Source organism: Castor canadensis, chromosome 7, assembly GCF_047511655.1.
Source record: "Castor canadensis chromosome 7, mCasCan1.hap1v2, whole genome shotgun sequence".
In the NCBI taxonomy this organism is placed as follows: domain Eukaryota; kingdom Metazoa; phylum Chordata; class Mammalia; order Rodentia; family Castoridae; genus Castor; species Castor canadensis.
The window spans coordinates 91,874,678-91,902,176 of NC_133392.1; the positions used below are offsets into that span (position 1 = coordinate 91,874,678).

The following is a 27,499-nucleotide window of genomic DNA, read 5'->3' on the forward strand; positions in this document are numbered from 1 at the left end:
ATAACTTATAACTTCACTGTTAGCTATTTTTATATGATGATCTCAGTCTTGGCTTGAAGACCTGGCATCTGGGATAATTTAGTTTGCATTTTGACTTACTCTGGAAGTATTAACCTCAGATGTGGTTCATCAGATATTTCCAGTACTAAAATAAACACAAAATGTTGTGATTCACAAACATAATCCTTGTGTACTACTTAGGAATCAGTCTCTTGGAAAGTAGCCAAATTCATAGATTATTTTAAGAGGTTTTTATTTTTATTACATACTAAAATTTATCCTGGCATATGATTCATTGATTGTTTTCATATCTTTGCTTTAAAGTATTCTGAACTTTCAAAAAACAAATTGAATGTGACATGTAAACTAGATAAATGATTAATACAAGATACTGATTCAGGCATATTTGTTTAGGCTTAGTAAATTAAAGCAAATCATGTAGCATGCATTTGTCATGGTAAAATAAGTATTATTTCATTTGGCATGAAACATTAATATCCTTGTTCAAATAATTATGTCTTCCCAAACTATCAAAAGCTCTTCATAGTCTGTTTTAATGACTACATGATAATCCATTGTTTAGCTCTATCATATTTAATTTAATTTATTTTTTGGATATATTTAGATTGTTTTCAGTTGCAGGTATCTTATTTATTTATTTATCTTTGAGACAAGGTCTTGCTATGTGTCCCAGACTATCCTCGAACTCGTGATCTCCTGTCTCAGCCTCCTGAGTTCTGGGATTATAGCGATGTACTACAATGGTTGACTTGAGTTACAGGTATTTTAAACAGTGGCTTGTTATCCATTCTTACTCACAAAAGTTCCTCAACATTTTATCAGGATTGATTCCTAGAAGTATAATTATCAAATCAGGAGCATAAACACATTACGTATTTTAAGCTCCTGCTTTGCTTTCTAGTTGCTTTCCAGAATGGTTTCTTTATTGGTGGTCTAGAGGGAAAAACTATAGACTACCTTCCAATAAGTAAATTAATAATTTAAATTGCTTTAAGTTTGATTTCAGCAATTTGCTATGCTCACTTTTCTAATTTGATAGTACTAAAACCAGCGAGTTATTCAGAAAGTGACAATTTATATATACAAAGTGATACGGTTAATGTGCTGCATGAGGTATTTACAAACAGCATTTGGGATTTAGTAATGGAACACTGATTGGAGCTGGTGTAGTCTGGGGAGTAAACTGAGAAATCCACCATGACTACCCCATCTTATTGCACCTGCATCCTCTTTGGAAATCCACATGTTTCACTGACCAAATTTTCTATTACTGTTATGGTCACTTTACCAAGAGAAATCTTGAGGAAAGGACTATAACCAAGGGACTATTGATGTTGAATATCATCAAATAGTGTTTCTGACCCATTTATAAGACTATCTGTGTTAATTTTGAGAAAATGGTTATAAATAATACAAGTGAATAGAGATTTTTTGCAACTATTATTTATGGAATTCTTACTATGTTTAGAAGATACTGTGTATTCAAGGGGAAATGCCTCTTTTGTATACATTTTTCATATTTCCTACTATGATAAGTAAGAATAGTCTCAAAGAGTAAAGGTTTTGTATTGAAATAAATGTATTTAACTTAACTCCTTATTCTTATCATTAAGAAGCATAAATTGTACAACATTTTATTTTTGTACATTTTAAATAAAACATAATAAAATAAAAATAAAGGTCAGGGAGACTTCCTCTGAACAGTTTTGATGTTGATTGCTAATATCCTTACTACAACTCACTCCTTTGGTGAAGGGAAATTCCATCTGATAGTTATATAGATTGGCATTATGAAGTTAGGACTCTCATTTTTCCTTGATGGCTTAAAATGAGAGCTCTATGGGGAGATAAAAATGAAGAACTCATGAGCTGAGGAAGACACCTCAGTTCCCTGGACTTAGTGTCACAAGAGCAAAAGGAATTGATAATTCCCCAAGCCAATATCCTACCTGACTTTGAGTCTCCCAGTAAATACAATTTTTCTATTAATATTTCTAATAAAAACTCTTCTGCCTGAAATTCAGGTTTTTACAGTATCATTTAACTAGAACCCAAGTGACAATCAATAAATAAATATAATTGACTTCTTGTTAGCCCAAGTAGAATAATATGACCATTGAAAAAATTAATTTAGATATAATTTTGTTTAGCAAAGAAGTTCTTATTGTTTTTGTGGATAAGTGAAGAGTAGAGGTTATGAGTACCAAGGGCAGAAAAAGTGTCAGACAACCTCATTTTGGGAGTAGCTGAGTTGAAGGGCTTGTACTTATGATCCCAGTGTTTTTCTGGCGATCTTATGGCCCAGGATCACAACTGGAGACAGCTGTGACATTGGTCTTCTACTATGGTTTGCCACTGAGTTTGTTGTGGATTTTGAAGAGCCTGCAGGCATGTGCAGGCTCTTTGCTCCAAATCAAGTCACTCCACACTTTGCTCCAAATCAAGTCAGTCCCCTCCAGCAGCAAGAGTGCTGTTTTTATGCCTCCCAGCCTTGGTGCACTGCTCCATCCGTGGGCTAATGGAGCTGGAGGATGGTGTATGGGAATGGCTCTGGGTTCAAATGCCACTTCTACCTTTTACCCTGTGCTCAGTAGCTTTCCTAGATTAAAAGCTTCTTCATTTCTTGTATTTCATGTGTTGTTTTCCAGAATCATGTATTGGTTGTTTTTGTGCAGTTTTATCTTTTTTTTTTTTAGAAGAGTTGCTGAAGGTAATTCTATTCTGGGTCCAGTTTTAATTGGAATGTTAGAAGTTATATTTTGAGTCAGGTCTGCATTAGAAGCTCTGTTTAGATCATGAATGACTAATTTATATTTTATTTTTGCACCACACACAGGACCAAGATGTTTACACATTTAGAGCTAGAAAGGATCTGAGTTCCACTTTCTGTCTCTTCAGCAATGCTGTTCATTTATCACACAGATTGTTGGTGTTGTTGGATTTGGAAATAGATCATGTGTGAATCAGTTCCCTCCCCTGTGCAGCTGCTACTGATGACCTTCTCTGCAGGCCCAGTCCTTTGCCCTTGAGCTAATCTTGCTTAGATCAGAGTGTGTGAGCACCTCAGCTCTGCCAGGAGGTCATGTTTGATGGGAGTGGCATGGCTTTGAACCAGAAGCAGAAGGATGGAGCCTAGAAATCTTATTTTTCAGGAGATTCAGATGCTGGGTACAGTTTGAGCACTGCTGGCATAGTGTAAAGTCTTAAAAGGTCATTGCTGCTGGCATTAGTTCTCTGCGCTAATTCTGATAGCCAGAAACTGCTGTTTCTCATCACAACTAAGATCAAATTCATTGTAAGACAACACCATTCTCTTATTTACTTTAAAAAAAAACCATGCAATTTCATCCGTGCGACAGTGCTTTTTTACTAGTTGAGGAAGAGAGACAATGGGGGAAATGTAAATAATGTACAATATAAGTCTGATTGGAATTGTCACTTTGAATCCACCCCCGTATAATGAATATATCCTAATAAAAATTTTTGTAAAAAATAAAATATCACATTATTTTCTAGCATACAGAAAGGGGAGAATGTAAGTAAAACTAATTTGTTACAACATTCTGTCCTTAAATTTCTTTACTTTGGAAGTCAGATTCTTCTGAATCTCTTCTTTATTGAGTCTTTACACAGTGGTCAACAGAAGTTGCTGATGTGACTGGGTGTGGTGGTGCATGCCTGTAATCTCAGCACTTGGGAGTCTGAAGCAGGAGGATTGCCAGGTTGGACTGTATAGTGAGACCCTATCTTAAATGGAAAAAAAAAACTGTCAGTGATGTGGCATTTCTTGAGTGTTCCACTCATGCTTCCAGTGCTGATGCTGCCAGTTTTGATGTGCACATGTAGACAATGATAATCGTGTCTTTAGTGCCCCCTGGCTGACAGTGATTATAAAATAATCACAATTTTAGAGGGTTAAAAGTCAAAACAAAGTAGTATGGATTAGAACCAAAGAAATATGGTAAAATTATAAATACTTCCTGTTATTTACTCATTTCCTTCTACTTTAGAGATGAATCCTGTTGGTTGTTATTTATACACCTGTCTTTATCCATTTGCTTCTTTTAAATAATAATTTAGCACCTTTACTTTAGATTTTGATTACATTTAAGGTGTTGTAGCACACCACCACCAACAGGTGTTGGCGAGGATGCGGGGAAAAAGGAACCCTCTTACACTGTTGGTGGGAATGTAGACTAGTACAACCACTCTGGAAAAAAATTTGGAGGCTACTTAAAAAGCTGGACATCGATCTACCATTTGATCCAGCAATACCACTCTTGGGGATATACCCAAAAGACTGTTACTCCAGAGGCACCTGCACATCCATGTTTATTGCGGCACTATTCACAATAGCCAAGTTATAGAAACAGCCAAGATGCCCCAGCACTGACGAATGGATTAAGAAAATGTGGTATCTATACACAATGGAATTTTATGCAGCCATGAAGAAGAACATCATTCTGAGTGAGGTTAGCCTGGCTCAAAAGACCAAAAATCGTATGTTCTCCCTCATATGTGGACATTAGATCAAGGGCAAACACAACAATGGGATTGGACTATGAGCACATGATAAAAGCGAGAGCACACAAGGGAGGGGTGAAGATAGGTAAGACACCTAAAAAACTAGCTAGCATTTGTTGCCCTTAATGCAGAGAAACTAAAGCAGATACCTTAAAGCAACTGAGGCCAATAGGAAAAGGGGACCAGGAACTAGAGAAAAGGTTAGATCAAAAAGAATTAACCTAGAAGGTAACACCCACGCACAGGAAATCAATGTGAGTCAATGCCCTGTATAGCTATCCTTATCTCAACCAGCAAAACCCCTTGTTCCTTCCTATTATTGCTTACACTCTCTCTACAACAAAATTAGAGATAAGGGCAAAATAGTTTCTGCTGGGTATTGAGGGGGGGAGTGGGAGGGGGTGGAGTGGGTGGTAAGGGAGGGGGTGGGGGCAGGGGGGAGAAATGAACCAAGCCTTGTATGCACATATGAATAATAAAAGAAAAATGAAAAAAAAAAAAAAAGAAGCAATAGGCAAAAAAAAAAAAAAAAAAATAAGGTGTTGTAGCTTTCCCTCCAGGCCCTTCTTGCCCTATAAAGTGTTTTAAATCAGATTTTTAGTCTTATGAAATGTAGCTGCTCCTATGGAATAATGAATGTGTAAGTTAGGGTTCTCCAGAGAAGCAGAACCAATTGTGTGTGTGTGTGTGTGTGTGTGTGTGTATGTGAGAGAGAGAGAGAGAGAGAGAGAGAGAGAGAAAGGAGAGGAGAAAAGATTCATGGAAGGCATTGCCTCATGTGATTGTGGAGGCTTTTGAGTCTGCAGTCTGCAGAGTGGATGACAGGCTGGAGATGAGCGAAGCTGGACTCCAGTCAGTCTGAGTCAGAGTTCCCTTTTGTAGGGAAATTCAGTCTGTTTTCTCTTAAGTCTTCCATTGATTGGATGAGGCCCATCCATATCATGGATGGTAATACGCTTTACTCAATGTTTGCAGATTTCAATGTTAATTGCATCCACAAGGTATCTTCACAACACTATCCTGACGGATATTTGAACAAATACCTGGATACTGTGACCACACCAAGTTGACCTTTATTTATGATCTTAATCTTATGGTAGCAACTTTTACTGTGCACAGATAACATTTCTGAGTGAGTTTATTCATTCCCAAGTGATTTTAGCATTTCTGTTTATTACCTACTTAACGGTAGGTGGCAAGTTTAAGTTTTCATACTCTTTATATTCTTGGGGAGTGTAGCGAAGTTGTAGAAGACAGATCTGAAGAGAAAGAAGGTTTGAAATAGGATTGGATATAGTGATTCACTGCTGCAATCCCAGCTACTGGGAGCAGGAGGTAGTAGGAGGATTTGCAGGCTAACTTGGGCAAAGTTAGCGAGGGTGGGATGGGGGGAAACAAACTAAAAGCAAAAGGGGCTGGGGCGTGGTAGAGCACTTGCCTAGCACACGTGTGGCTCAGAGTCTTACCACCCCCCCCCAGTACTGCAGAAAAACAAAGATAAAGGAAGAGTTTGAAATATTGAAATATTCAATTCCTCAAATAATCATCGGGGACTTATAAATGCAGAGTGTGCTGTAGAGAAAACAAAACATGCACACGTGTTTTTCCTTCAAGAAGCCTATATTTTAGTTGTTTAACAAAGACATTCAAGTGAAATAATTAATCAAATAACAGAAGACATGAATGTGGGTAGGGAGAGTATTAATTGTGTACCAAAAGCATATTCTTGTAAATTTCAGCATTTCCATGTAATTAATGTAAATAAGTGTTTTTTTACACAATAAGATTGACTGGGGAGAAAAAGCAATGAAATTCTTTCAGAGTAATCTATTACTGTAAGTCCCAGCAACGTGGCATGGTCATGTAGACCATGCAAGACAGAAACAGGTGAATTTTGCAGTGCATTGATTAGCATTATTCTAAGGGATGCACTCTCTTTTCTAGTGCAATTTGTACAGTGAATAATTTTGAATGCTAGGTAAGATTAAACAGTCATAATTCCAAATCCCATGAAGCATACCTGAAAATCAGCTCTGTTGATTTAGTGTGATATTTGATTTAAGCTCTGAGACACACGTTGTGAGTATATGGTTGCATATTTATAGATATTTAGGGTCAACTGTCATTCTTGAGCATATTTATAGTTGGTATGAGTAGCATGTCACAGATTGTGGATGAATTTTTATTTTTCATGTGGTTTTGAAGCTAAGCACCTTCCACAAAAGAAAAATATGTATGTGTATTTGAAGGTAGAAGGGGTATTTTTTTCTTGCTAGAGCTCCTAATTAGAGGATGAGAATTAAAAAATGACTAACATGATATGCAGTAAAATTGCAAAAGGAAAACTACGTGGTGGAACAGATTGGTGATACATGTTTATGGTATTTTTTACCCTTTGTGAGAAGCGGAGGTAATGGTCAAAGAAGGAATGAATGATTGAAAACTGAATCTGTACTATTTGAGAGTGTCTATGGAGATGATGACATTGTGTGCTGGTTAACTTTGGGCACCAATTCTATTCTGCATTCCATTATAGTTTATTAGAATGAAGGATAAAAATAGTTCTTTTCCTCTGCATTTCTATAAAAGGACTGGTTTCTGGGAGATTGTGGTGCCAGATAGAGTGTTCTTAAAATCTGGAATGACTTATTTTAAAATGAGCTAAACTTATTAAAATACTCACTTTCTCAGAAGATTGCCTGTTAGATAAAGGCTATTAATATTTTATTCCTCTCCAATGGTTAACTTGTAAATTCACTTTGCAACTCATTTAAGTAACGTAGAAACAAAATGGCCTTACTATTCTTTCCCTCTTTACAATCTTGTACATGCATCCTAGTTTAATTGATGGAAGTGTACACAGCGTCATGCGAACAAGGCCTGTGAATTTGCCTTCTTCCAAATGGATTTTCCTGAGCTTTGAATGGTTCTTGGATTATGGCTTAATTTTACTGGAATTTAATCTGATTTAGAAGAATTAGAAAATGGTGGCAAATTTATCTGATTCTAATATTAGTATGATTAACAATTTCTAACTTTAAGTTTAAAAACCTTCTGGAGAACTTTATCACCCTGGCAACGGTAGCTTAGTAGCTCAGCTCCTGTTTCCAGGGTCTGTGTTTGAGATGGCAGATATTGAAATTAAGACACTCTTAAGTTCAGAGCCAGCTGTCTCATGGAGAAAATAACTACCTTTTATTTCACTCGAGTTGTGACATTTTAGGCAAGGGCATTTTGAAGAAATTTTCTTTATTTAAAAATAAAGTTAAAAAAATCAACAAATTCCTCTCCAGGCTCTGTGCAGAGCAATGGGGACTGGCAGCAGTGGGTATGCATTGTTTTCAGACAAGTACATCTCTGAAAGAGAACCTGCCTTCTTACCGAGTCCAAAAATCAGCTCCAGGCCTTTCACTGCCCTTATCTGGGTCTGTGGTCATTGCTAAACTAACTCCCTGATTAAATGATGGGATTCATGACTGTTTAGTCACAAGTGATTTATCCATCTTTGGAGCTGGGATCAGCTTCAATCCCACCCAGAACACATGTGAAGGAATTAAGACAAAAAACACCAATTTTGAATTGATCATTCCACGCTGAAGTCACCTAGGAATGTAACCTCTGAAAGGGCCATTTGGCCTATCTTTTTTCCCCCAGATGCAGCAAGTCTTAAAGATTCTTTTGGAAGATGTCCTTCACATGCCAAGGTGGAAAATAGCTTTGGTCACAGGAGAGATAATTGGGGCTTCAGTGAACCTGAATAAATAAACTCCTTAAAGTAACCCTTATCTTTTGCTAGCTTGAACCCCTCTCCTGATATATCTCTTAGTGACACCCCCAAAATTTACTACTTTGTCCTGGCCCATCTCTTCACAAATTTATTGTCATTTGTTTAAACAGTATAAAAGCATCATGCTTTGGTCTTTTCTTCAGACTTCACTCTTCTGTGAAGATCCCCATGTGCATTAAAAATTAATGAAATTTTATGCTTTTCTCATTTTAATCAGCTATTGTATTAATTGGGTTCCTAGATCCAGCTCATGAGAGCACATAAGAACTAACAGGGAGGAATGGGGATTTCTTTCTCCCGGCACCTGGACTGAGAGTGAAGGAGTAGCTCCTCATTGGAAGAAACTCAGATTACTGTTAAAGGAAAATAGGTAAATGTAGATTGTGACAAAAATGATCAGTGTCCAAAATCACTGGGCCAGTGACCCTGCATTGTGGCTGGTATACATTTTTAAAAACCAAAATAGTAGTTCCTAGTGGAGTTGCAAGTCCATTAAAAGGTGCAGTTAGCTGCAGGTAACAGAAACTTAATGTAACAGTGATTTAAGCAAGATGGAGGTTTTTTTCTCAGCCAATGCCACTGAATTGCCACAGCCCCTGCCACCACATTTGCTTTCTCGGTTGGAAGGAAGAAAAGCAAATAAATGAGTGTCCATGGATGGTCTGTGTCACTTGCCAGGTGCTTTACCCAGAAGCTCTGCCAGATAATTTCATTTTCCATCACATTGGCTTATCAGTGCCTACATTTTCTTAGTTATGTGGCCACATGTGAGGACGTCTGGGAAATAATAGTTATTTAATTATTCACCATGCTACCCCTAATAAAAATCTAGGAAGTGTTTTTAGTAAGGATTAATCATAGTCTTCAGTACACAGTAGCTTACTGACTAGAATGGATGGCATTGGTGACTTATTTAATGAATTTAATACATTTAAGATTTAAAATTCACATAATAGATGGAATATAAGCAGTAAAACTCATATACCTAAAATTGTTAATATGGTATGCATTGAATGATTATCAAACAAGGAGTTTAATGGAAAAGTTAAACAGGATTGTGATGTACCTGTCTCTTAGATATTTGGTTATGATGTGATATAGCCTTTGCCAAGCTAGGCAGTACCAGGTTTTCAGGGGAAGTGGAAGAGTTAAGCTTTGGACATTTAGAACTAGAAGTGCTGGCATCAAATGACACTGGGTGATGTCATCTGTTCACTAGTGGAGCAGCTGCACATTTTGGTATCTATTGTTCATTTTCTGGCAAACAATAAGAGAACTGGATATTTAGCTAGTCTTCACTGCCCTTAGTTTCCCTCTTTTACCTCGTTATCCAGGTTACTGAATCTGGGGAAAGCTGGATGCGAAGGACACTCAGTTCCAACTCCATAACTTAGAACGAGAGGTCTTTGTTCTAAGGATGGGTGTTTTGAACTTATAAAGTTCAACTCTTACATTTGGTGCACTTCTTTGGAGGGTGAGAGAATAGGCGGAAGTAAATGGATCGACAAAGGTGGGCGAGACATTGACACATGCAAACGTTAACTGATACCATAAAATACGCATGGTATTCCTAAGGAGCAGCCAAGGCGTGCTTTGTTTTTTTCTTTCGTTCTTTCTTTTTTTGTTGTTTTTTAAAGCTACTGGCCGACGAAATGTGTTCAAAGGTGCTTTTGACTGCATTTAAGCATTTAATGGATATATTATGAAATAACTTTGTCTTCTGTCACTTTAATAACTGAACTATAACTGTTACTTGCTTTGAGCTTTATTCAATTCACCACTTACTGAGTGAGCTGTTTGCCTTTTTTTTTTTATTATCCCACATAGTGGAAATACAGATACTGATAAGAGAAAATGTCTTCAGTTTATGCTTTGTTATCATTCCCTACTTTTTTTCATGTCTACCAGGGTGAATTCTAAAGACAAGACTCTCCACAGAGCCTAGTGGGCGTTTTGTATGAGTGGTATAATTTAACCATAAACATTGAACAAATACTAAGCATGCTGAGGCCACTTTGAAAAGTAAATAGTAGTACATTGCTTAATCCCCTGTTGCTCAAAGTCAATATTAATTCTTCTACAAGAATGGATACATAGGTCTTCTATTTATTCTTATGTAACTTCACTCTTGGCCATGGCCAGGTACTTAGAAGTGACTGGTCAAATGTTTCTTTCAGGTCTAGACTGCACTACATATCCAGCTCTGGCTGTGAGGAACATACCCAGCCTGAGAAAGGGGACCAGAGTTCCAGTGTTGAAGGAGTAGCAGCTGCCCTAAAACCCTTTTCCTCTGTGAGTACAGCAAGTGCTGTCAGTGTATTCTTGTTAGGAGAGTGTTTGGGTGATATCATTTGTTCATGCAGCTGTGCATTTTGAAGGCTATTGTCATTTCTTGGCAGAAAGCACAGAAATAGGATCCCTTAGGCTTTGAAAGGAACCTTTCTATGTTCAATTAATGATATTTTATTGATAGAAATTTCGCTTATCTGTAATTACTAATTTTCTTATGTTCTGGTTTTTATCCATATTTTCCTGCAGATACAAAACTGAAATTATTTTTCTTCTCAAATTGGCTTTTCGTCCCACAGGCCTTCTTTTGATGCTTGGTGCCATCTCCTGCACAGTTCCCTAGGCCAGAAATCTCCGTCATTTGAGATTATTATTTCTTCCTTGATCAGCAGTCCTATTGTTAATCTGCAGCAGAGGCAATCTCCCTCCTTAGGTCTGTTGCTTCTCTCTGTGATCAAGCTCTCATCCTCACTCTCCTCGACCTTTATTTATTTATTTTTTGGCAGTAGTAGGATTTGAACTTAGGCTTCATGCTTGTTAGGCAGCTTATCTGCTGGACTTTTAAAATACTTTTCTGAGACTGTCTCCACCTCTGCCTGCATAATAACTTCCAATGTAATTGGTGGAAAAGAAATCGGGATGGGTTACTCCTCTTAGAGTCCTTCTGAGATTCCAGTTGCTTATGAATCAGGATCGCATCTAACTTTTTTTTAAATTTAAAAAAAAATTTTTTGTTTGCTTATTTATTTTTTTGTTCATTTATTCACATGTGCATACATTATTTGGGTCATTTCTCCACCATGCCCCCTCGCCCCCTTAGTTTCAGGCAGGTCCCGTTCTGCCCTTATCACTGATTTTGTTGAAGAAATGAGATAAGCATAATAAGAAAGACAAAGCGTTTTTGCTAGTTGAGTTAAGGATAGCTATACAGAGAGATTCCTACTATTGCTTTCGTGTAACCATGTGTTACGACCCATGTTGATTCAACTCTAACTGATCTTTACATTGGTTCCTGATCCCCTGCTCATGATAACCTGTCGTTTTAAGGTTTCTGTATTAGTTCCTCTGGAGTGGGGACATCAAATGCTTTCATGTTTTGGGTTTTCTACCTATTTCTATATCTCCCATATGTGCTTTCCCCTTGTCATGTGATCCAAGTCCAACCACATTGTTGCATTTGCCCTAGATCTAAAGTCCGCATATGAGGGAGAACATATGATTTTTGATCTTCTGAGCCTGGCTGACCTCGCTTAGAATGATGTTCTCCAGTTCCATCCATTTACCTGTAAATGATAAGATTTCATTTTTCTTCATGGCTGACTAAAATTCCATTGTGTACAAGTACCTACATTTTCTTGATCCATTCATCAGTAGTGGGGCATCTTGGTTGTTTCCATAACTTGGCTATTGTGGATAGTGCTGCAATAAACATGGGTGTGCAGGTGCCTCTGGAGTAACCTGTGTTGCATTCCTTTGGGTATATCCCCAGGAGTGGGATTGCTGGATCATATGAAAGGTCTATGTTTAGATTTTTAAGAAGTCTCCAAATTTTTTTCCAGGGGGGTTGCACCAGCTTGCATTCCCACCAGCAGTGTATGAGGGTTCCTTTTTCCCTGCATCCTCGCCAATACCTGTTGTTGTTGGTGTTTTGAATGATGGCTATTCTAATGGGGGTGAGGTGGAATCTTAGTGTGATTTTTATTTGCATTTCCTTTATGGCCAGAGGTGGTGAGCATTTTTTCATGTGTTTTTTGGCCATTTGAATTTCTTCTTTTGAAAAAGTTCTGTTTAAATCAGTTGCCCATTTCTTTATTGGCTCATTAATTTTGGGAGAATTTAGTTTCTTAAGTTCCCTGTATATTCTGGTTATCAGTCCTTTGTCTGATGTGTAGCTGGCAAATATTTTCTCCCACTCTGTGGGTGGTCTCTTCAGTTTAGAGACCATTTCTTTTGTTGTGCAGGAGTTTTTTAATTTTATGAAGTCCCATTTGTCCATTCTTTCTCTTAGTTGTTGGGCTGCTGGGGTTCTATTAAGGAAGTCTTTGCCTATACCTATTACTTCCAGAGTGTTTCCTGCTCCTTCCTGTAGTAACTTCAGAGTTTCAGGTCTGATATTCAGGTCCTTGATCCATTTTGAGTTGATACTAGTACAGAGTGATAGACATGGATCTAGTTTCAATTTCTTGCACACAGGTAACCACTTTTTCCAGCAACATTTGTTGAAGAGGCTGTCTTTTCTCCATTATATAATTTTTGGCACCTTTATAAAAAATCAGATAGGTGTAGCTGTGTGGATTCATATCTGGGTCCTTTATTCTGTTCCACTGGTCTTCATATCTGTTTTTGTGCCAGTACCATGTTGTTTTTATTGCTATTGCTTTGTAATATAGTTTGAAGTCAGGTATTGTGATACCTCCAGCATTGCGAGTATTGCCTTAGCTATTCGTGGTCTCTTGTGTTTCCAAATGAACTTTAGGGTAGATTTTTTGATCTCTGTGATGAAAGTCATTGGGATTATGATGGGAATTGCATTAAACATGTAGATTGCTTTCAGTAGTATAGCCATTTTTACTATGTTGATTCTACCGATCCATGAGCATGGGAGATCTTTCCATCTTCTGTACTCTTCCTCAATGTCTTTCTTCAGGGGTTTGTAATTCTCCTTGTAGAGGTCATTCACATCCTTTGTTAAATTTACTCCTAGGTATTTGATTTTTTTTAGGCTATTGTGAATGGAATTATTTCCATGTATTTCTTCTCAGTTTGTTCATTGTTGGTGTATAGAAAAGCTAATGATTTTTGTAGGTTGATATTGTATCCTACTACCTTACTGTAGCTGTTTATGATGTCTATCATTGACAGAAATAAGCACTGGCTGAGAGTGAAAGGCTGGAAGAAGATCTACCAAGCCAATAGTTCCTGAAAACAGGCAGGGGTAGCAATACTTATCTCGGACAAAGTAGACTTCAAACCTACTTTGATCAATGAGATAAAGAAGGACACTCCATATAATAAAAGGGGAAATACACCAAAAGGAAATAACAATTATCAACCTATACGTACCCAACGCCAATGCACCCAATTTCACCAGTCATACTCTGAAGGACCTAAAAGCATATAAAGACTCCAACACAGTGGTAGTGGGAGACCTTAATACCCCCCTATGACCAATAGATAGGTAATCAAAACAAAAAAACAGTAAAGAAATCCTAGAACTAAATCACACCATAGATCAAATGGACCTAGCTGATATATTTCATCCAACTTTTGCACAATATACATTCTTCTCATCAGTCCATGGAACCTTTTCCAATTTTGATCATATCTTAGGGCACAAAGCAAGCCTCAGCAAATATAAGACAATAAAAATAATCTCATGCATTCTGTCTGACCACAATGCATTAAAACTAGAAATCAACAACAAAAACAGCAGTAAAAAACATGCAAACAATTGGAAGCTGAACAACACATTACTCAACAATGAATGGGTCACTGATGAAATAAAAGAGGAAATTAAAAGATTCCTGGAAGTTAATGAAAATGAAAACACGACCTACAGGAACCTATGGGACACAGCAAAGGATGTCCTGAGAGGAAAGTTTATAGCCATGAGTGCATATGTCAAAAGGACAGAAAGATCTCAAATCAGTGGCCTAACACTACAGCTGAAACTCCTAGAAAAACAAGAACAAACAAATCCCAAAACAAGAAGAAGGAAAGAAATAATTAAGATAAGGGCTGAAATCAAAGAAATAGAAACAAACAAACAAACATAAACCATACAAAGAATCAATGAAACAAAAAGCTGGTTCTTTGAAAAAATAAATAAGATCGACAGACCTCTGGCAAACCTGACTAAAATGAGGAGAGAAAAAACCCAAATCAGTAAAATCAGAAATTCAAAAGGAAAGATAACAGCAAAAGCCACAGAAATCCAGGAAATCATCAGAGACTATTATGAGAGCCTATACTCTAGTAAATTTGAAAATCTCAAAGAAATGGACAGATTTCTAGAAACTTACAACCACCTAACACTGAACCAAGAGGATATTAATCACCTGAATAGATCTATAACACAAAAAGAAATTGAAGCTGCCATCAAGAGCCTCCCCAAAAAGAAAAGTTCAGGACCTGACAGATTCACTGCTGAATTCTATCAGACATTTAAAGAAGAACTAATACCAACTCTCCCTTAAACTGTTCCACAAAATAGAATGGGAAGGAACACTGCCTAACTCATTTTATGAAGCCAATATTACTCTCATCCCAAAACCAGACAAAGACACCTCCAAAAAGGAGAACTACAGGCCAATTTCCCTAATGAACATTGATGCAAAAATCCTCAATAAAATAATGGCAAACTGAATCCAACAACACATCAGAAAGATCATACACCACGACCAAGTTGGCTTCATCCCAGGGATGCAGGGATGGTTCAACATGCGCAAATCTGTAAATGTAATACAACACATCAATAGAAGCAAAGACAAAAATCACTTGATCATCTCAATAGATGCAGAAAAAGCCTTTGACAAGATCCAACACCACTTCATGATAAAAGCTCTAAGAAAACTAAAAATAGAAGGAATGTACCTCAACATTGTAAATGCTATATATGACAAACCTACAGCCAACATTATACTTAAAGGTGAAAAACTGAAACCATTCCTCCTAAATTCAGGAATGTTCTTCAGTTTTTCCGTTAATTGCCATTTCATCTTCAAGTTCTGAGATTCTGTCTTCTGTTTGTTCTATTCTGCTGTAATGGCCTTCCATTTTGTTTTGTATTTCTGTTTCATTCTTTTTCTGAGTTTTTCCATATCATGGGTTACTTCTTCTTTAATACTGTCAGTTTTTGACCTTAATTCATTTATCTCTGTTTATGGTGGTCTCAGTTTCAGTTTGGTGTTTATTTAGGGCTTCTATGATTTCATTTATTTGAATTGGTGTTTTCTCATATTCTTTATTTTTGTCCTCTTGGAATTTTTTGAGTGCCTCCTGTACGTTTTGGTTGACCATGTCTAGTAACATCTCTGTGAAATTCTCATTTATTACTTGTAGGATTTCTTTTTTCAGGGTGTTCTTGTGGGCTTCATTGGGTTCCTTGGAATAGTTTATCTTTGTTTTGTTGGAGTCTGGATCTGGGTATCCATTTTCTTCATTTTGCTCTAAATCCTGTAGTACTTTGTTTTGGGGGGGAGAATGGTTTCCTTCCCTTTTTCTTCTTACCATATTTCCACTAGGTAACTTTTTAATCACTGAACTGTGGGTAATTTAGTATTAGCTGGGTAACAATATTAATAATAACAAAACCAAGAAAGAAGGATAGAAAAGAGAGAGAGATAGAAAGATAAAAGGAATAGAGTAAAGAGGAAAAGAGAAAAAAATATGGTATAGATGGTGGATGATCAAACAGTAAACCAGTTAGCAAATCTCTTAAAGAAGGGGAAAAAAAATCACCAGTTCTGGAGCAGTAGAATTGCAGTCTTAGTTGTTCTGATGCTAGTTCTTTAGCATCCAGACCTGTCTGTGTGTGTCTCTTAGATAGGTTTGGAGCCTTCCTGTGGTAAGTGAACGGTGGGTGAGGTCCCATGGGTCTATGGGTGGAGGCCTTTAGCTGAAGTAGCGGGCCTTTGGAGCGTGGTCTTGGTGTGTCTTAAGGGTGTAGGCCAGCAGAGTGGAGATCCTGCATGTCTGTGGATCCCCAGCTTGACAGGCTTGGGGGGCACGTGGTCCAGCAGAATGGAGATCGTGGGTGTGTGGGTCCCAGGCTTGGCAGGCCTTAGGGGCACAGGTTTGCAGAGTGAATACTGTGCAGGGTTGTGCAGGCCTTGGGGGCCTTGCCCAGCGGAATGGAGATCGTGCATGTTTGTATCTCTAGCACAGCAGGCCTTGGGGGTGTGGCCCAGCCCAGCAGAGAGCTTCACATCTAACTTTGAACAGTGTGATTTAGAGCACAATACTTCCAAAGAGACACACAATGGCTCAAGCAAAAATATTATGGCTATATCACTTCTACATGGTATTTCAAAAGGCTAGCCCATGGTAAATGTATGCATATCCTCTATATTAGGAATTGAGCCTTTGGTCTAGAAGGCGCATGTGCTCACTCTGTAGAACAAGGCTGACTGTCGTACCCTCCTCCTTCTTCTAAGAGGTATCAGACCTGCTGTTTATCATTTCCATGTCGTTTTTTACACTTTTATTTCATATCTATTAATTTCTCAGTTATATATGGGTGTGATTTAGTATAATGTAATTCCAGTTCATTCATTTTCATTGGTATATAGTATTTTCATTGTATGAGTATCCCACAGTGTAGTCACTCTCCTGTTGATGTTGATTTGCCCTCCCCACCCCTGCTTACCCTGCAACCCCTCAAATTTTTGGCTGTTCATGACCTTTTCAAATTAAGGTCCCTTGCTTCTGGCACAATACTCAGGAGTTGAATCTGTGTTGGCAATCTTCATGGTAACTGTTGGTCCTCATCTTTAATGATTTTTGATGGATTGATTATAAAAATTAGTGTTCATTGGTCAGCATTAGTAGCTGGCTTGGGGTCAAATGAGGGTTGTAATATATCTTTCTAGGTTAACAAACATATCACTTAGCAGTGGCAAGTGTGATCCTTTGTAGCAAGTTTCTTCTTTACTAGCTTCTCTCCCTAGCAGATTCTGAAATGAAAATGAGAGCCTTGTTTGACAAGTGCTTTCTCCACCTTTCATTGCTTGGCTGGGTGATTTCTAAATCATCCACAGGGCTCTGATTCAAAAAGACCCATGAGAAGGGAACAGGCTCCAGTAGTGGTGTCTCACGTCTCCTGGAGTATGCCACCAGGTGTTGACCCTTAGTCTTCATCAGAGCTACTGGGAAGACTTGTCAGCTGATGAGCTGGTCAGAAGGCCTGGGGATGGGTCCAGAATGTGCAGTTCTAGGTAGTTTGCAGGTGATGTTAATACTGCCGATAATTGAGGAAAACACTGCTCTAGGTCAGAACTATGTTTTTTTTTTTTCTCTTTATTCTTTTTTGTCAGGGTCTCAATGTATAGTCTCACATTGGCCTTGAACTACACATGTAGACCAGGCTGGACTTCAATTCACAATCCTCTTGTCTCCTGAGTGCTGGGATTATAGGCACATACCACCAAATCTGGCCCAACCTATTTTATTTTTTGACTTATGGACACACTACTTAAACACTTAAAATTCATAATTATCTGAATTTTAAAATGATTTTAAACTTTCCTAAGTTTTACATGTCCTAAAGAACTAAGGTAGATGCAATTTAGACACTATGTTAACATAATGTTTAAATGTAAATTAAGCATCAACATCGTGCATCCGTAGATCTTTGCTACTCAAAGTGTAGTTTGCTGATCCGCACATCTGGGAACTTGTTAGAAATGCAGCCCCACTCAGACTGAATGAGTCGGAACCTGAATGGCAGCTATATTCTTGGGGCAGGGTTTAAAAAGTGGCATATGTTTCACTTACTTTTATTCTTTTACTTTCACATGAGAAAAAATGTTTTTTGACCATAAAAATAATATGTAAAATTTGGTTTTGGGACAAAATGCTGAGACTTAACAATGTTTTATAGCACAAAAGTGCATTCATGATCTGACATTTGGAAATATTGTTTATTACATATGAAATACCAGCTGCCTTTTTCTTATTTTCATGCTAGATCTGAGTGCTACTTCTAATAACCTCTCTGCAAATATGTTATGTGCATAGAGAGTGTTTTTCCCCAAAGTGAAAAAGCTTAATTGGGTCTGTGTTCTGTTGTATCTGGTGCTTTCCAGTGTTTTTTGAAGTAACAGTAGGAACATCTTTCATTGTTAGTTTAGTAATCTGTAGAGGAGTGCTTGGCAGCAAATTTGATGAATTGTTATTATTTTAAATTTTTCTTATAACTTGTCTTTTAATCCCATTGTTCGTTATTCCTCTTTTCTTTAGATAATTGCTATAGAGAAAAAAAAATAAAATATCACTTAGAGTTTTGAAAATCATTTTATATGTAAAACTTAGAGAAGTGCCCGGTACATAGGATATCCATAAATGACTACAGCCCCATCCTCCACTTCCTCTGCTGTGTTGTTTTCTTCCCTTTCCTCATCATCTCACATCCTGAGCATCCACAGTAAGCTCAGGATGGAGAGATGTGAGTTTTCACTGCGTAAAGCCATGTGATAGACTGGACTCAGTATTTTAGCTTAGTCTGTTTGGTCTGCTGTAACAAAATACCATAGACTTGGGTGAATTGGAGGCTGAGAAGTGCAAGACAAAGGTGCGTGACAATTAGGTTCCTGGTGATGAGTACTCCCTGCCTGGCATGCAGATGTCCACTTTCTCACCGTGTCCTCACATGGCGGAGAGAAAAAGAAGTCTGATGTCTTTTCCTCTTCTTATAAGGGTACCAGTCATATCATGAGGCCCCTTCCTCGTGCCCTCTCATCTAAACGTATGAATCTTCCAAAAACTAATTTCTCTAAACCTATTAATCTCCCAAATAGCATCACACTGAGGATTAGGGCTTCAATTCATGAATTTGGGGGTAGGGTGTGCACAATTCGGTCCATACTACACAGTACAGACTCTCAGGCATTTTTTTTCCAGGCAGGGGAGATGCTACACAGTGGGCTATGGAGAATTGAAAATAGTGTGTCAAGGTGGGTAGCTAAGTTCAAATCAGGAGTGATCAAGGTTAGTCTCTAATGGTTGTTTGATACCTACTGGCTTTTTCTGCTGCTGTCGTTTGGGAGGATTGCACTTAGTTCTTCAGGCCTCTGAATTGTGAACAGAAATTTTGTTTATCACTGGTCTCTTGCATGAGATCCTTCAAGACATTTTCCCCATGGCATAATGGCTAGGTGTCACGAAGATGATGGGTGCTCTATTAGCCTGGGTTACTGCATGGCTATGATATGCAGATTTGGGGGTGATTTATTATTGCTTCAAATTATAACCTGTTCTGACAAATTAAGATTGCTTTTGATGGAGAGCTGAAAAATCATCCAACAGGAGGCAAGAGTGGAGATGGGGTGGAGGTGAGCTAAATGCCCAAAATTATTTGCAAGAAGCAGATAAAAACTTGATGACATTATCATGGTGACAGCGTTGACACAGACTTAGATATTTTGATTTGAATACACAAAACATATTCAGGGTGAAAGGCATTTGTATAAGGAAGTCTTCCTCAGCCCTGTCCCCACCCACAGCCAGTTGCTGCTGCTTGTACTACAAAAGTTCTTCCGTTGGTTTGCCCAAGTGGCAGTATGATGTATAAACTTTTATATACTTTGCTATTTTTACCTTAAATGTGAAAATAATACTTTAAAATGAGAAAGTAATGTATTGTGAAGGCAGAACTCTGCTAATGATCTCTCCTTACTCATGTCAATTTTTTTTGTGGTACTGGGATTAGAACTCAGGGCCATCATCTTGAGCCATTCCACCAGCCCAGTTTTTTGTGATGGTTTTTTCGATATAGAGTCTCACAAACTATTTGCCTGGGCTGGCTTCGAACTACAATCTTCCTGATCTCTGCCTCCTGAGCAGCTAGAATTACAGGCATGAGCCACCAGTGCCCGGCTATACGTCAGTTTTTAAACTTGGTATCCTAGTCTGTAACAAAATACCACATATTGGGTAACTTGCAGATAATAGGAACTTATTTCTCACAATTCTGGAAGCTAAGAAGTCCAATATCAAGGCAGAGGGCTGCAGTCTTTTTTTCCAAGGTGACACTTTATTGCTGTGTCCCCTGGAGGGGACAAATACTTTGTCTTCACATGGCTAAAAGACATATAAAAAGGGCAAAATGCTGTCCGAAGCCTTTTTTTTTTTTTTTTGCATCAGGACCCTAATCCCATTCAAGAGATAGGAACCCTCAAGACCTAATCACTTCCTAACAGGCTCATCCCTTAATTACTGCTACATTGGGTGTTAAGTTTCATTATGAATTTTGAAGGACACAATGTTCAAGTCATAGCTCTCATTAACAAGTGCATACTGACCACTGTGTTAGGCACTATTCTAGCTCTGAGAATAAGGAGTGAATAAGATGGACAACACAGAGCTTACCTTCTTGGCTGGCAACTAAGATAAGGACCAAAGAAAAGTCTCTATGATCCACCAGAAAAGGGAGAAATGAATTTCTTCAGACATGATCAGAGGAAGATTGAAGGAAAAAGTGGACATTTATCTAAATTTGAGGTGATTGCTACAAATTCAACAAGAATATCTGGGAAAAACAAATGTATTGGAATTAGTTTGGTTGTGTTTCAGCCTATTGGTATTAGAAATTTCTATATTCAATGTTACCATTTGCTTGAAATTATGGAAAATTGATTCATTTAAAAAGTGGATTCCAAATATCTTTCTCTTAGAAATCACTTTCTGTTGACCTTTATTTCTTTTTTTCTTGATTTATTTTGTTGAAGTAGTCATGAGGACTTTTATAAATAAGTTTTAGTGATTTTTCTGGTTTTATAATAAGCTTTTTCTTTGTTCTTATAATTTTATACCTGTATGCTGTAATTATTCTGTCCTTCAGTGTGATTTTGTGTCCAGGCGAGGTTCTCAACTTTGGTTGCACTCTGGAATTACTTGAAGAGTTTGACAGTGCTGATGGCCAAACCCTGCAGAGTTCTGAAGTCCAGTGTAGATTTTCAAAAAGCTCCTAGGGTGATTCTGCTTTGCAGCCAAAGTTGAGAAACTCTTGTCTAAAGCATTTTGGAGGCAACTAAAACATGCTCTCTGCTTTGGGAAAATAGGTAACTACAGCTCACCTGAGTGGTGTGCTAATTAAATATGTCATCTTAAATTTCTTGCCTAGAATAAAATGAAATGATTAGAATTGGGATGATTCAATGAAATCCTCAAGTTTGTTAAGCACTTTCACCAAATCATAAATGGAATTAATAAGTAAAGTCCATATATGGCAGGACAATTTTAAAAACTTCAGATTCCTTTGTGGGTGGCGGAAGGTATAAGTATTCTTATTTGAATGCTGTATAAATCTAAGTTGTTTGTCTGATTATTTAAGTTAGAAAATAACAGATCTATTTTTGGAGCCTCAAAAAGATGCACAAACATTGTTTTCAAACTCATGTTGACTTTGTCACCTACTTTTAATGTAATAAGTACTCTGACACTGTCAAGGGGACCTTTGTTTACTCCAATAACAAGATGTTGGACAAGAATTCCTAAACTCAAATAGTTATCTCCCTGAAGTATCAAAGAGCCTCCAGAAAGGAATTGAACTGAACTTTAGGCTACTACTTTCCTTTGTTCTGAGAAGTGATCTAGTCCATTTTTCACTTGGAATTGGGAGCTGAGAGATCAGTTTAGAGATGTTTATGTGATTTCACTCTTTGGTTCCAAGTGTTGTGAATTCCCAGAAAACAGCCATATTTTGCCATATGTGTTGTAATAGGGTTACAGAATTCTTGTGTGTCTATATAGCTTATTAGTATGGTATCTGAAAATAATGAAGCTAAATGCATGGAATACTTAATCAGACAGAAAAGTTGTATCCCAGGTCTAGGTTTTTAATTTCTAAGCTGTGTTACCCTTGTTACCCTAGTTTACTAAACTTACCTAGCTTTAGTTTCTTTACGTGGAAAACAGGGAGAAATGAACTGAAGTCCAAGATTTGTTAATGAGGTAAACTATTTTATATGCTTAAGATACTGCCTGCTCACTGCTGGTCTATAATGAATAATACTTCCCTAGTTTTGATATTGAATTTATAGATTATTTATATAAATATATATATTATATCTATATAACATAGATAAAATACATATATTATTTTTAGTAGACTAAAAATATATTTTAAATATAATAATTTAAAAAATAATACTAGAGAATGTGTAAAGCTCTAACTTTTTAAATAATTAATCTTATTAATAACAAGTATTGGGTATGATCTACATGACTTACATTTTATGAAGCTGAATTTCTGGATATAACTGAATTTCTGATAAACCTGATAATCTCCTAGTAAAGGTATTGATATCATATCCTTGCTTATCATAATTTTTTCATTGTGCTTAGAGACATTTTATAAGATCTCAAAGATTCTCACATAAAGAAATAGAAAGAAGAAAGTTGATGTTAAAGAGTTGTTAATATATTATAGTTAGGGCGTAAATGCCTAGGTTTATATAGAATGCAGACACATGCATGCATGGTAGACTGCAGACCACATTGAAATGTAGCTAAAGCAAAGTAGTTCATTCCTTAAACAGTCTTACTGTGTTTCTCTGTGTGCCCAAATAAGTTCAGTATGATAATGACCCTTCCTATTTTGTGTCCTTCAAAGTTGCCCTCATTTTTTAAGGCACAATTCAAATGTAGTCTGCTTTATGAAATCCTTCCTCCTTCTGTACCCTGGCAGTTATTGCAGTCTCCTGTTAGAAGCATTGCTATAGTTATAGTTTAGGTTTAGGTTGAAGGTTGTACAGGTGTCTAGTTAAGGGACTCTAGTTTTGATATCAGAGGGATCTTCATTTTGATCTCCACTTTGTCATTTTTTCCTTTGTAAAGAAAGACAAAATTATCCATCCTTTCTGAGCTCTAATTACTTATCTGTAAAACAGTCATAAAAAAGCTTCTATTGCACTGGCTTACCAAAAGGGCAAATAGCATAATATGAATCTTAAGATAGCAGGTGATTAATAAGTGGCAGTGAATTTTGTCATTGGCGTTGTTGTTTGTGTATGTTGTTTGTTGTGTAGAAGCAATGCATGATTAACTAGAAGGTCCTCCACTAGACCGTGTGCTTTCAGAGCAGAAAGTCTTTATTTGGCATAAGGCTTGAAAAATTAATTAACACACTGGTTGACTGACACATTGTGACTTTGAAAAATAATGATGGTATATATCAGAAAATTTTCATGTTTTCTAAGTGCCTTTATTTTAAAATCCCTACAGGTATTTCCTTAGCCCATAATTTAGGTGTCTTGAAATCTGAGGATTCCACCCAGATAATATGATAGGAACTTTCAGTGATTTGGGGTCATATCCTACTTAGACTAATGCGACACTTCCAGATTTCCTGACAACCTGGCACTGTGGCATATACTGCTCGCTAGTTGACACAAGTGATAAAATGCCATCTCTGCCTCAAGAAGGAGGTAAGTAGACATATTTAACCATAAAACAAAATGTGAATGTGTTACAGAGCATTATGATTCATTTTTGTAAAAGTAGTCAAAATTATTTATGAGCTTTTGAAGTACCAAATTGATCATTTTACCTTGTTTTGTAGGGGCATCTGTGCTTCTGGTGTGAATTTTATTGTTACTTCAGTAATATTTGGTTATTTTACATTTCTCTTAAAGTTATTCAAGGAACCTCTCCCCTGGATCTGGACACAGAATTACCTTATCAAAGCACTATGAAAAGGAAAGTCAGAAAGAAGAAAAAAAAGGGAATCATTACAGCAAATGTTTCTGGGACAAAGTTTGAAATTGGTAGGTCTCTGTAGAATCATGAGATTTTTCATAGTTACTGGCAAAACTGGTTTGGTGTTGAAAACAATGAAGAATTTCAGAGAATTTTATATAATGGATTTTAAAATGACTCTAAAATTTCTGACATGTTAAAGGGATTCTTTTCCTGTGCTGTGGAGGATGAGAGACTTTAAAAAGATGCTAATTGATTTCTAAAAGTTAATTTCAGTCAAAAATGCAGTTAAATAGCTGGGGAAAAAAGGTAGAAGTTTAATACCTGGCACTGTATTTTTTTGGATAGTTCAACTTTACTAGTTCTCTGAACTCTGAAGTTCATAAAAAAAGAGATTTATATATGTCTGATCTTATAAATCTGACTTTGTAAATAAAGAAGGAAGAGTAGATCTTCTCTACTGTTCCTATGTGACCTGAATGCTCCAGCATCACTGGCCTGTGCACACATGGATACCCAGATTTAAGTGTCTCATTGTACTGTCACCCTCAGTAACTGCTAACCCATCAGGGTCTTCTCAGTTAGTTCTGAGAGGCCCTGGACAATGTCTTTCAGTTGCTTAGGGACAGGTCTGCTTTGGAGCTGCCATTTTGACTTTGTCATTGTTTTCTGCCTATTGGTCAGTTAAAGGAGTGTCCTAGGTTGTATTGCATAGCAGCTGCTAAACCCCCAGAAGGTCAAAACCACCTGGTGCTCTGTAATAGAGGAAAGGAACGGAAAAAATGACGACTTGGATCTCCAGTACAACCCCAAGTTTCACCCTGCCTCTCCTGGAAAACAGCAACTTCAACTCAACAGTCCTCTCCCTGACCTCACCCACCCCATTCGTGCCTCTGTTATGCCTTTATTTCTGCCACTGTAGTACCTGTATTCCCAGTTCTGTTGCATATAAAGTCCTTCCTTTCTCCTCAGCCAGAAAGCAATCAAGAGCCCCTAGGATTTGAGACAAGCTTGTGTCTGGGTATCAGTTTTGTACTTAAGCTAAGTTGTTTAGACAGTTGATATTACTTCCTCTCAGGTCTATAGTAAAAAAAACAAAACCATTTAAAAGCAAAACATTGAAGCACTGCTATACACCATTGTGTTAAGACTCAAAATTCCACTGGAACTCAAGAATTATCCCAACTATTTTGTTCATCTTTACTTTAAACTTGAAATTCATTGCAAGAAATGATCAGAGAGGAAAACACAATTTGTGCTCAGTAGGAAGCTTTTCTCTGAATATGAACTTTTTCCAATTAGGATCACAGGTTTGGCAGCAGAATGGGGCCAATATCTATATCATTTCTGTGAATTCTGCTTCATCATTTCATGAGCAAACAGAGGTTCCTTGATTTTAAGTGCCAAGAGTAATTCGAACTGCTATCCTGTTGTGTTAACTCAGTTGAACTGGGAAGGTGAAAGTATAAGATAGGCCCGATGATCATGGGTTATTTTTACCTTTGCCATTTTGTGCCTAGCTCCAGGTCATGAAAAAGTTCACACAAGTACATTTTCCTGAGTAGAGGTGTTGTCATAATTTCCTGCATGTTTTCATTGTGTCAAAATTAATCACTGAACTCTTTGGTGGTTGTGTGTACCTGATAAATCTGAGAAGACTGAACCCAAGGATTTTTGGTGCAACCTAATATGGTTCTCAGTTAATACTGAGAATAATTTAGTCCTAGATAAAACTGTTGTAACTAAAAATGTCATGCTAGAATTAATGGGCATTTTGCAAATGAAATACTCTGAACTAATATATATATATATATATAATATACACAGATATTTACACAATTAATATATATAAAAATTATTGTAATTTAACTTATTTACTTGCAGTGCGTTTAGTAATAGATGAGATGGGATTTATGAAAACTCCAGATGAAGATGAAACAAGTAACCTTATATGGTGTGATTCTGCTGTTCAGCAGGAAAAGATTGCAGAGCTGCAAAATTACCAGGTGGGAGATTCATCTTGGCCAGTTATTGCTATGAGCAAAACTCCATGAATTCCATCCTCAGTTTCTTTATTTAGGTTCTTAAACTGTGACAGATTAGATTTTGGTTCTAAGTTACCTGAATAGCTTGCTTTGCTGCTATGCTGTTGTGTTGACTCAGCCAGCATCCTTTTCAAATATAATTTTCAAACTCTTTCTTTGCTTAAAGAAGAATTGAAGCATAGTTCACACCTGTAATCCTAGCTACTCAGGAGGCAGAGATCAGGAGGATCATGGTTCAAAGCCAGCCTGGGCAAATGGTTTGTGAGACCCCCATCTCAAAAAAACCCATCACAAAAATAGAGCTGGTGGAGCAGCTCATGGTGAAGGCCCTGAGTTCAAACCCCAGTACTGCAAAAAGAAAAAGAAGAATTGAAAGCTTCCTTTTTAAGATGGTGCTTTGCACTGCCCCTAGTGACATGGAATAGGTGACACAGTGAGATCAGGATGCGAAAATACTTTTTTAGGGTCAGTAACCTGACTTTTATTTTTATGATGTAATACAGACTTACATTCATAAGAAAATAGGCATCAAATTAAAAAGCCAAATACAAGGAATTTTATACAATGGACATTTTTGTGTAGTCCTCCTTCTTTTATCAGTTTAGAGTATAATACACTCACACTTGAGGAGAGGGAGCAAATATAAGTTCATTTGCACCATTTTTTTCTATAATGGGCATTTTGTGACTATACTAAATCTGGTATTCCTAAAGCAATTGGGATATTGAATTACCACTTATGCAACATAGAACCATCAACGTAAACACCTTTTTCTGATTTCTTTAGAATTTTACAATGATAGGCCATTTAAGTTAAATTGTTTTGCATTAATAATTGCCAGTTTTTAAAAACAGAAATCTTGAAAGATGGATTTAACTGTATTATAAACAAATGTATTCACTACATCAAGGAGAATATTAATATTTACCTTTTTATTTTCCAGAGAATCAACCATTTTCCAGGAATGGGGGAGATCTGCAGGAAGGATTTCTTAGCAAGAAATATGACCAAGTAATTATTATTTTCTTGTAATAGAGAAGACCTGTTCAAAATTTATTCTATGAATATTGTAATACTATCCTTTATCAGGTTACTTTGATTTGAAATGCTATTTTGATGGAAGAAGTAGATTTTTGCAGCTGGAATTGTCTTAACAGTTCCCTGGTTCTAGCCTTTTCATTTTGCAAAGGAGGTAACTGAGGGTCAGAAGAATGAATACTTTCACAAAGTCAAATAGTTATCAGCAGAGCTCCACCTGAATCCTAGTCTCCAAAATCTGGGGACTATTTTTTACTGTGACTCGCTGTCTATTTAGTAGCAGAAGTTTTAGTTTTAAATGCAAGAAGTTATCTCTATGTGGCAGTCAATGGATACTTACTTGTTTTTACAGGAAGTAATTCGCTTCGGTATATGCTGT

General features: G+C 37.1%; 1 protein-coding gene across 3 annotated transcripts in view; it reads left to right on the forward strand.

Annotated features, from left to right (window-relative positions):
• The window catches only part of Ttll7 (tubulin tyrosine ligase like 7), a 139,461-nt gene that overhangs the window by 36,698 nt on the left and 75,264 nt on the right, over nucleotides 1-27,499 (forward strand). For 2 of the 3 annotated variants that reach the window (XM_020185617.2, XM_074079607.1), the window contains exons 2-6: nucleotides 10,510-10,624; nucleotides 23,564-23,766; nucleotides 23,974-24,105; nucleotides 25,922-26,043; nucleotides 27,026-27,093. In XM_020185617.2, coding sequence (XP_020041206.2) covers nucleotides 23,742-23,766; nucleotides 23,974-24,105; nucleotides 25,922-26,043; nucleotides 27,026-27,093 — 347 coding nt within the window. In that variant the 5' untranslated portion in view covers nucleotides 10,510-10,624; nucleotides 23,564-23,741. The remainder of the gene's footprint in view (nucleotides 1-10,509; nucleotides 10,625-23,563; nucleotides 23,767-23,973; nucleotides 24,106-25,921; nucleotides 26,044-27,025; nucleotides 27,094-27,499) is intronic. The other variant, XM_020185618.2, reaches the window with a different exon arrangement.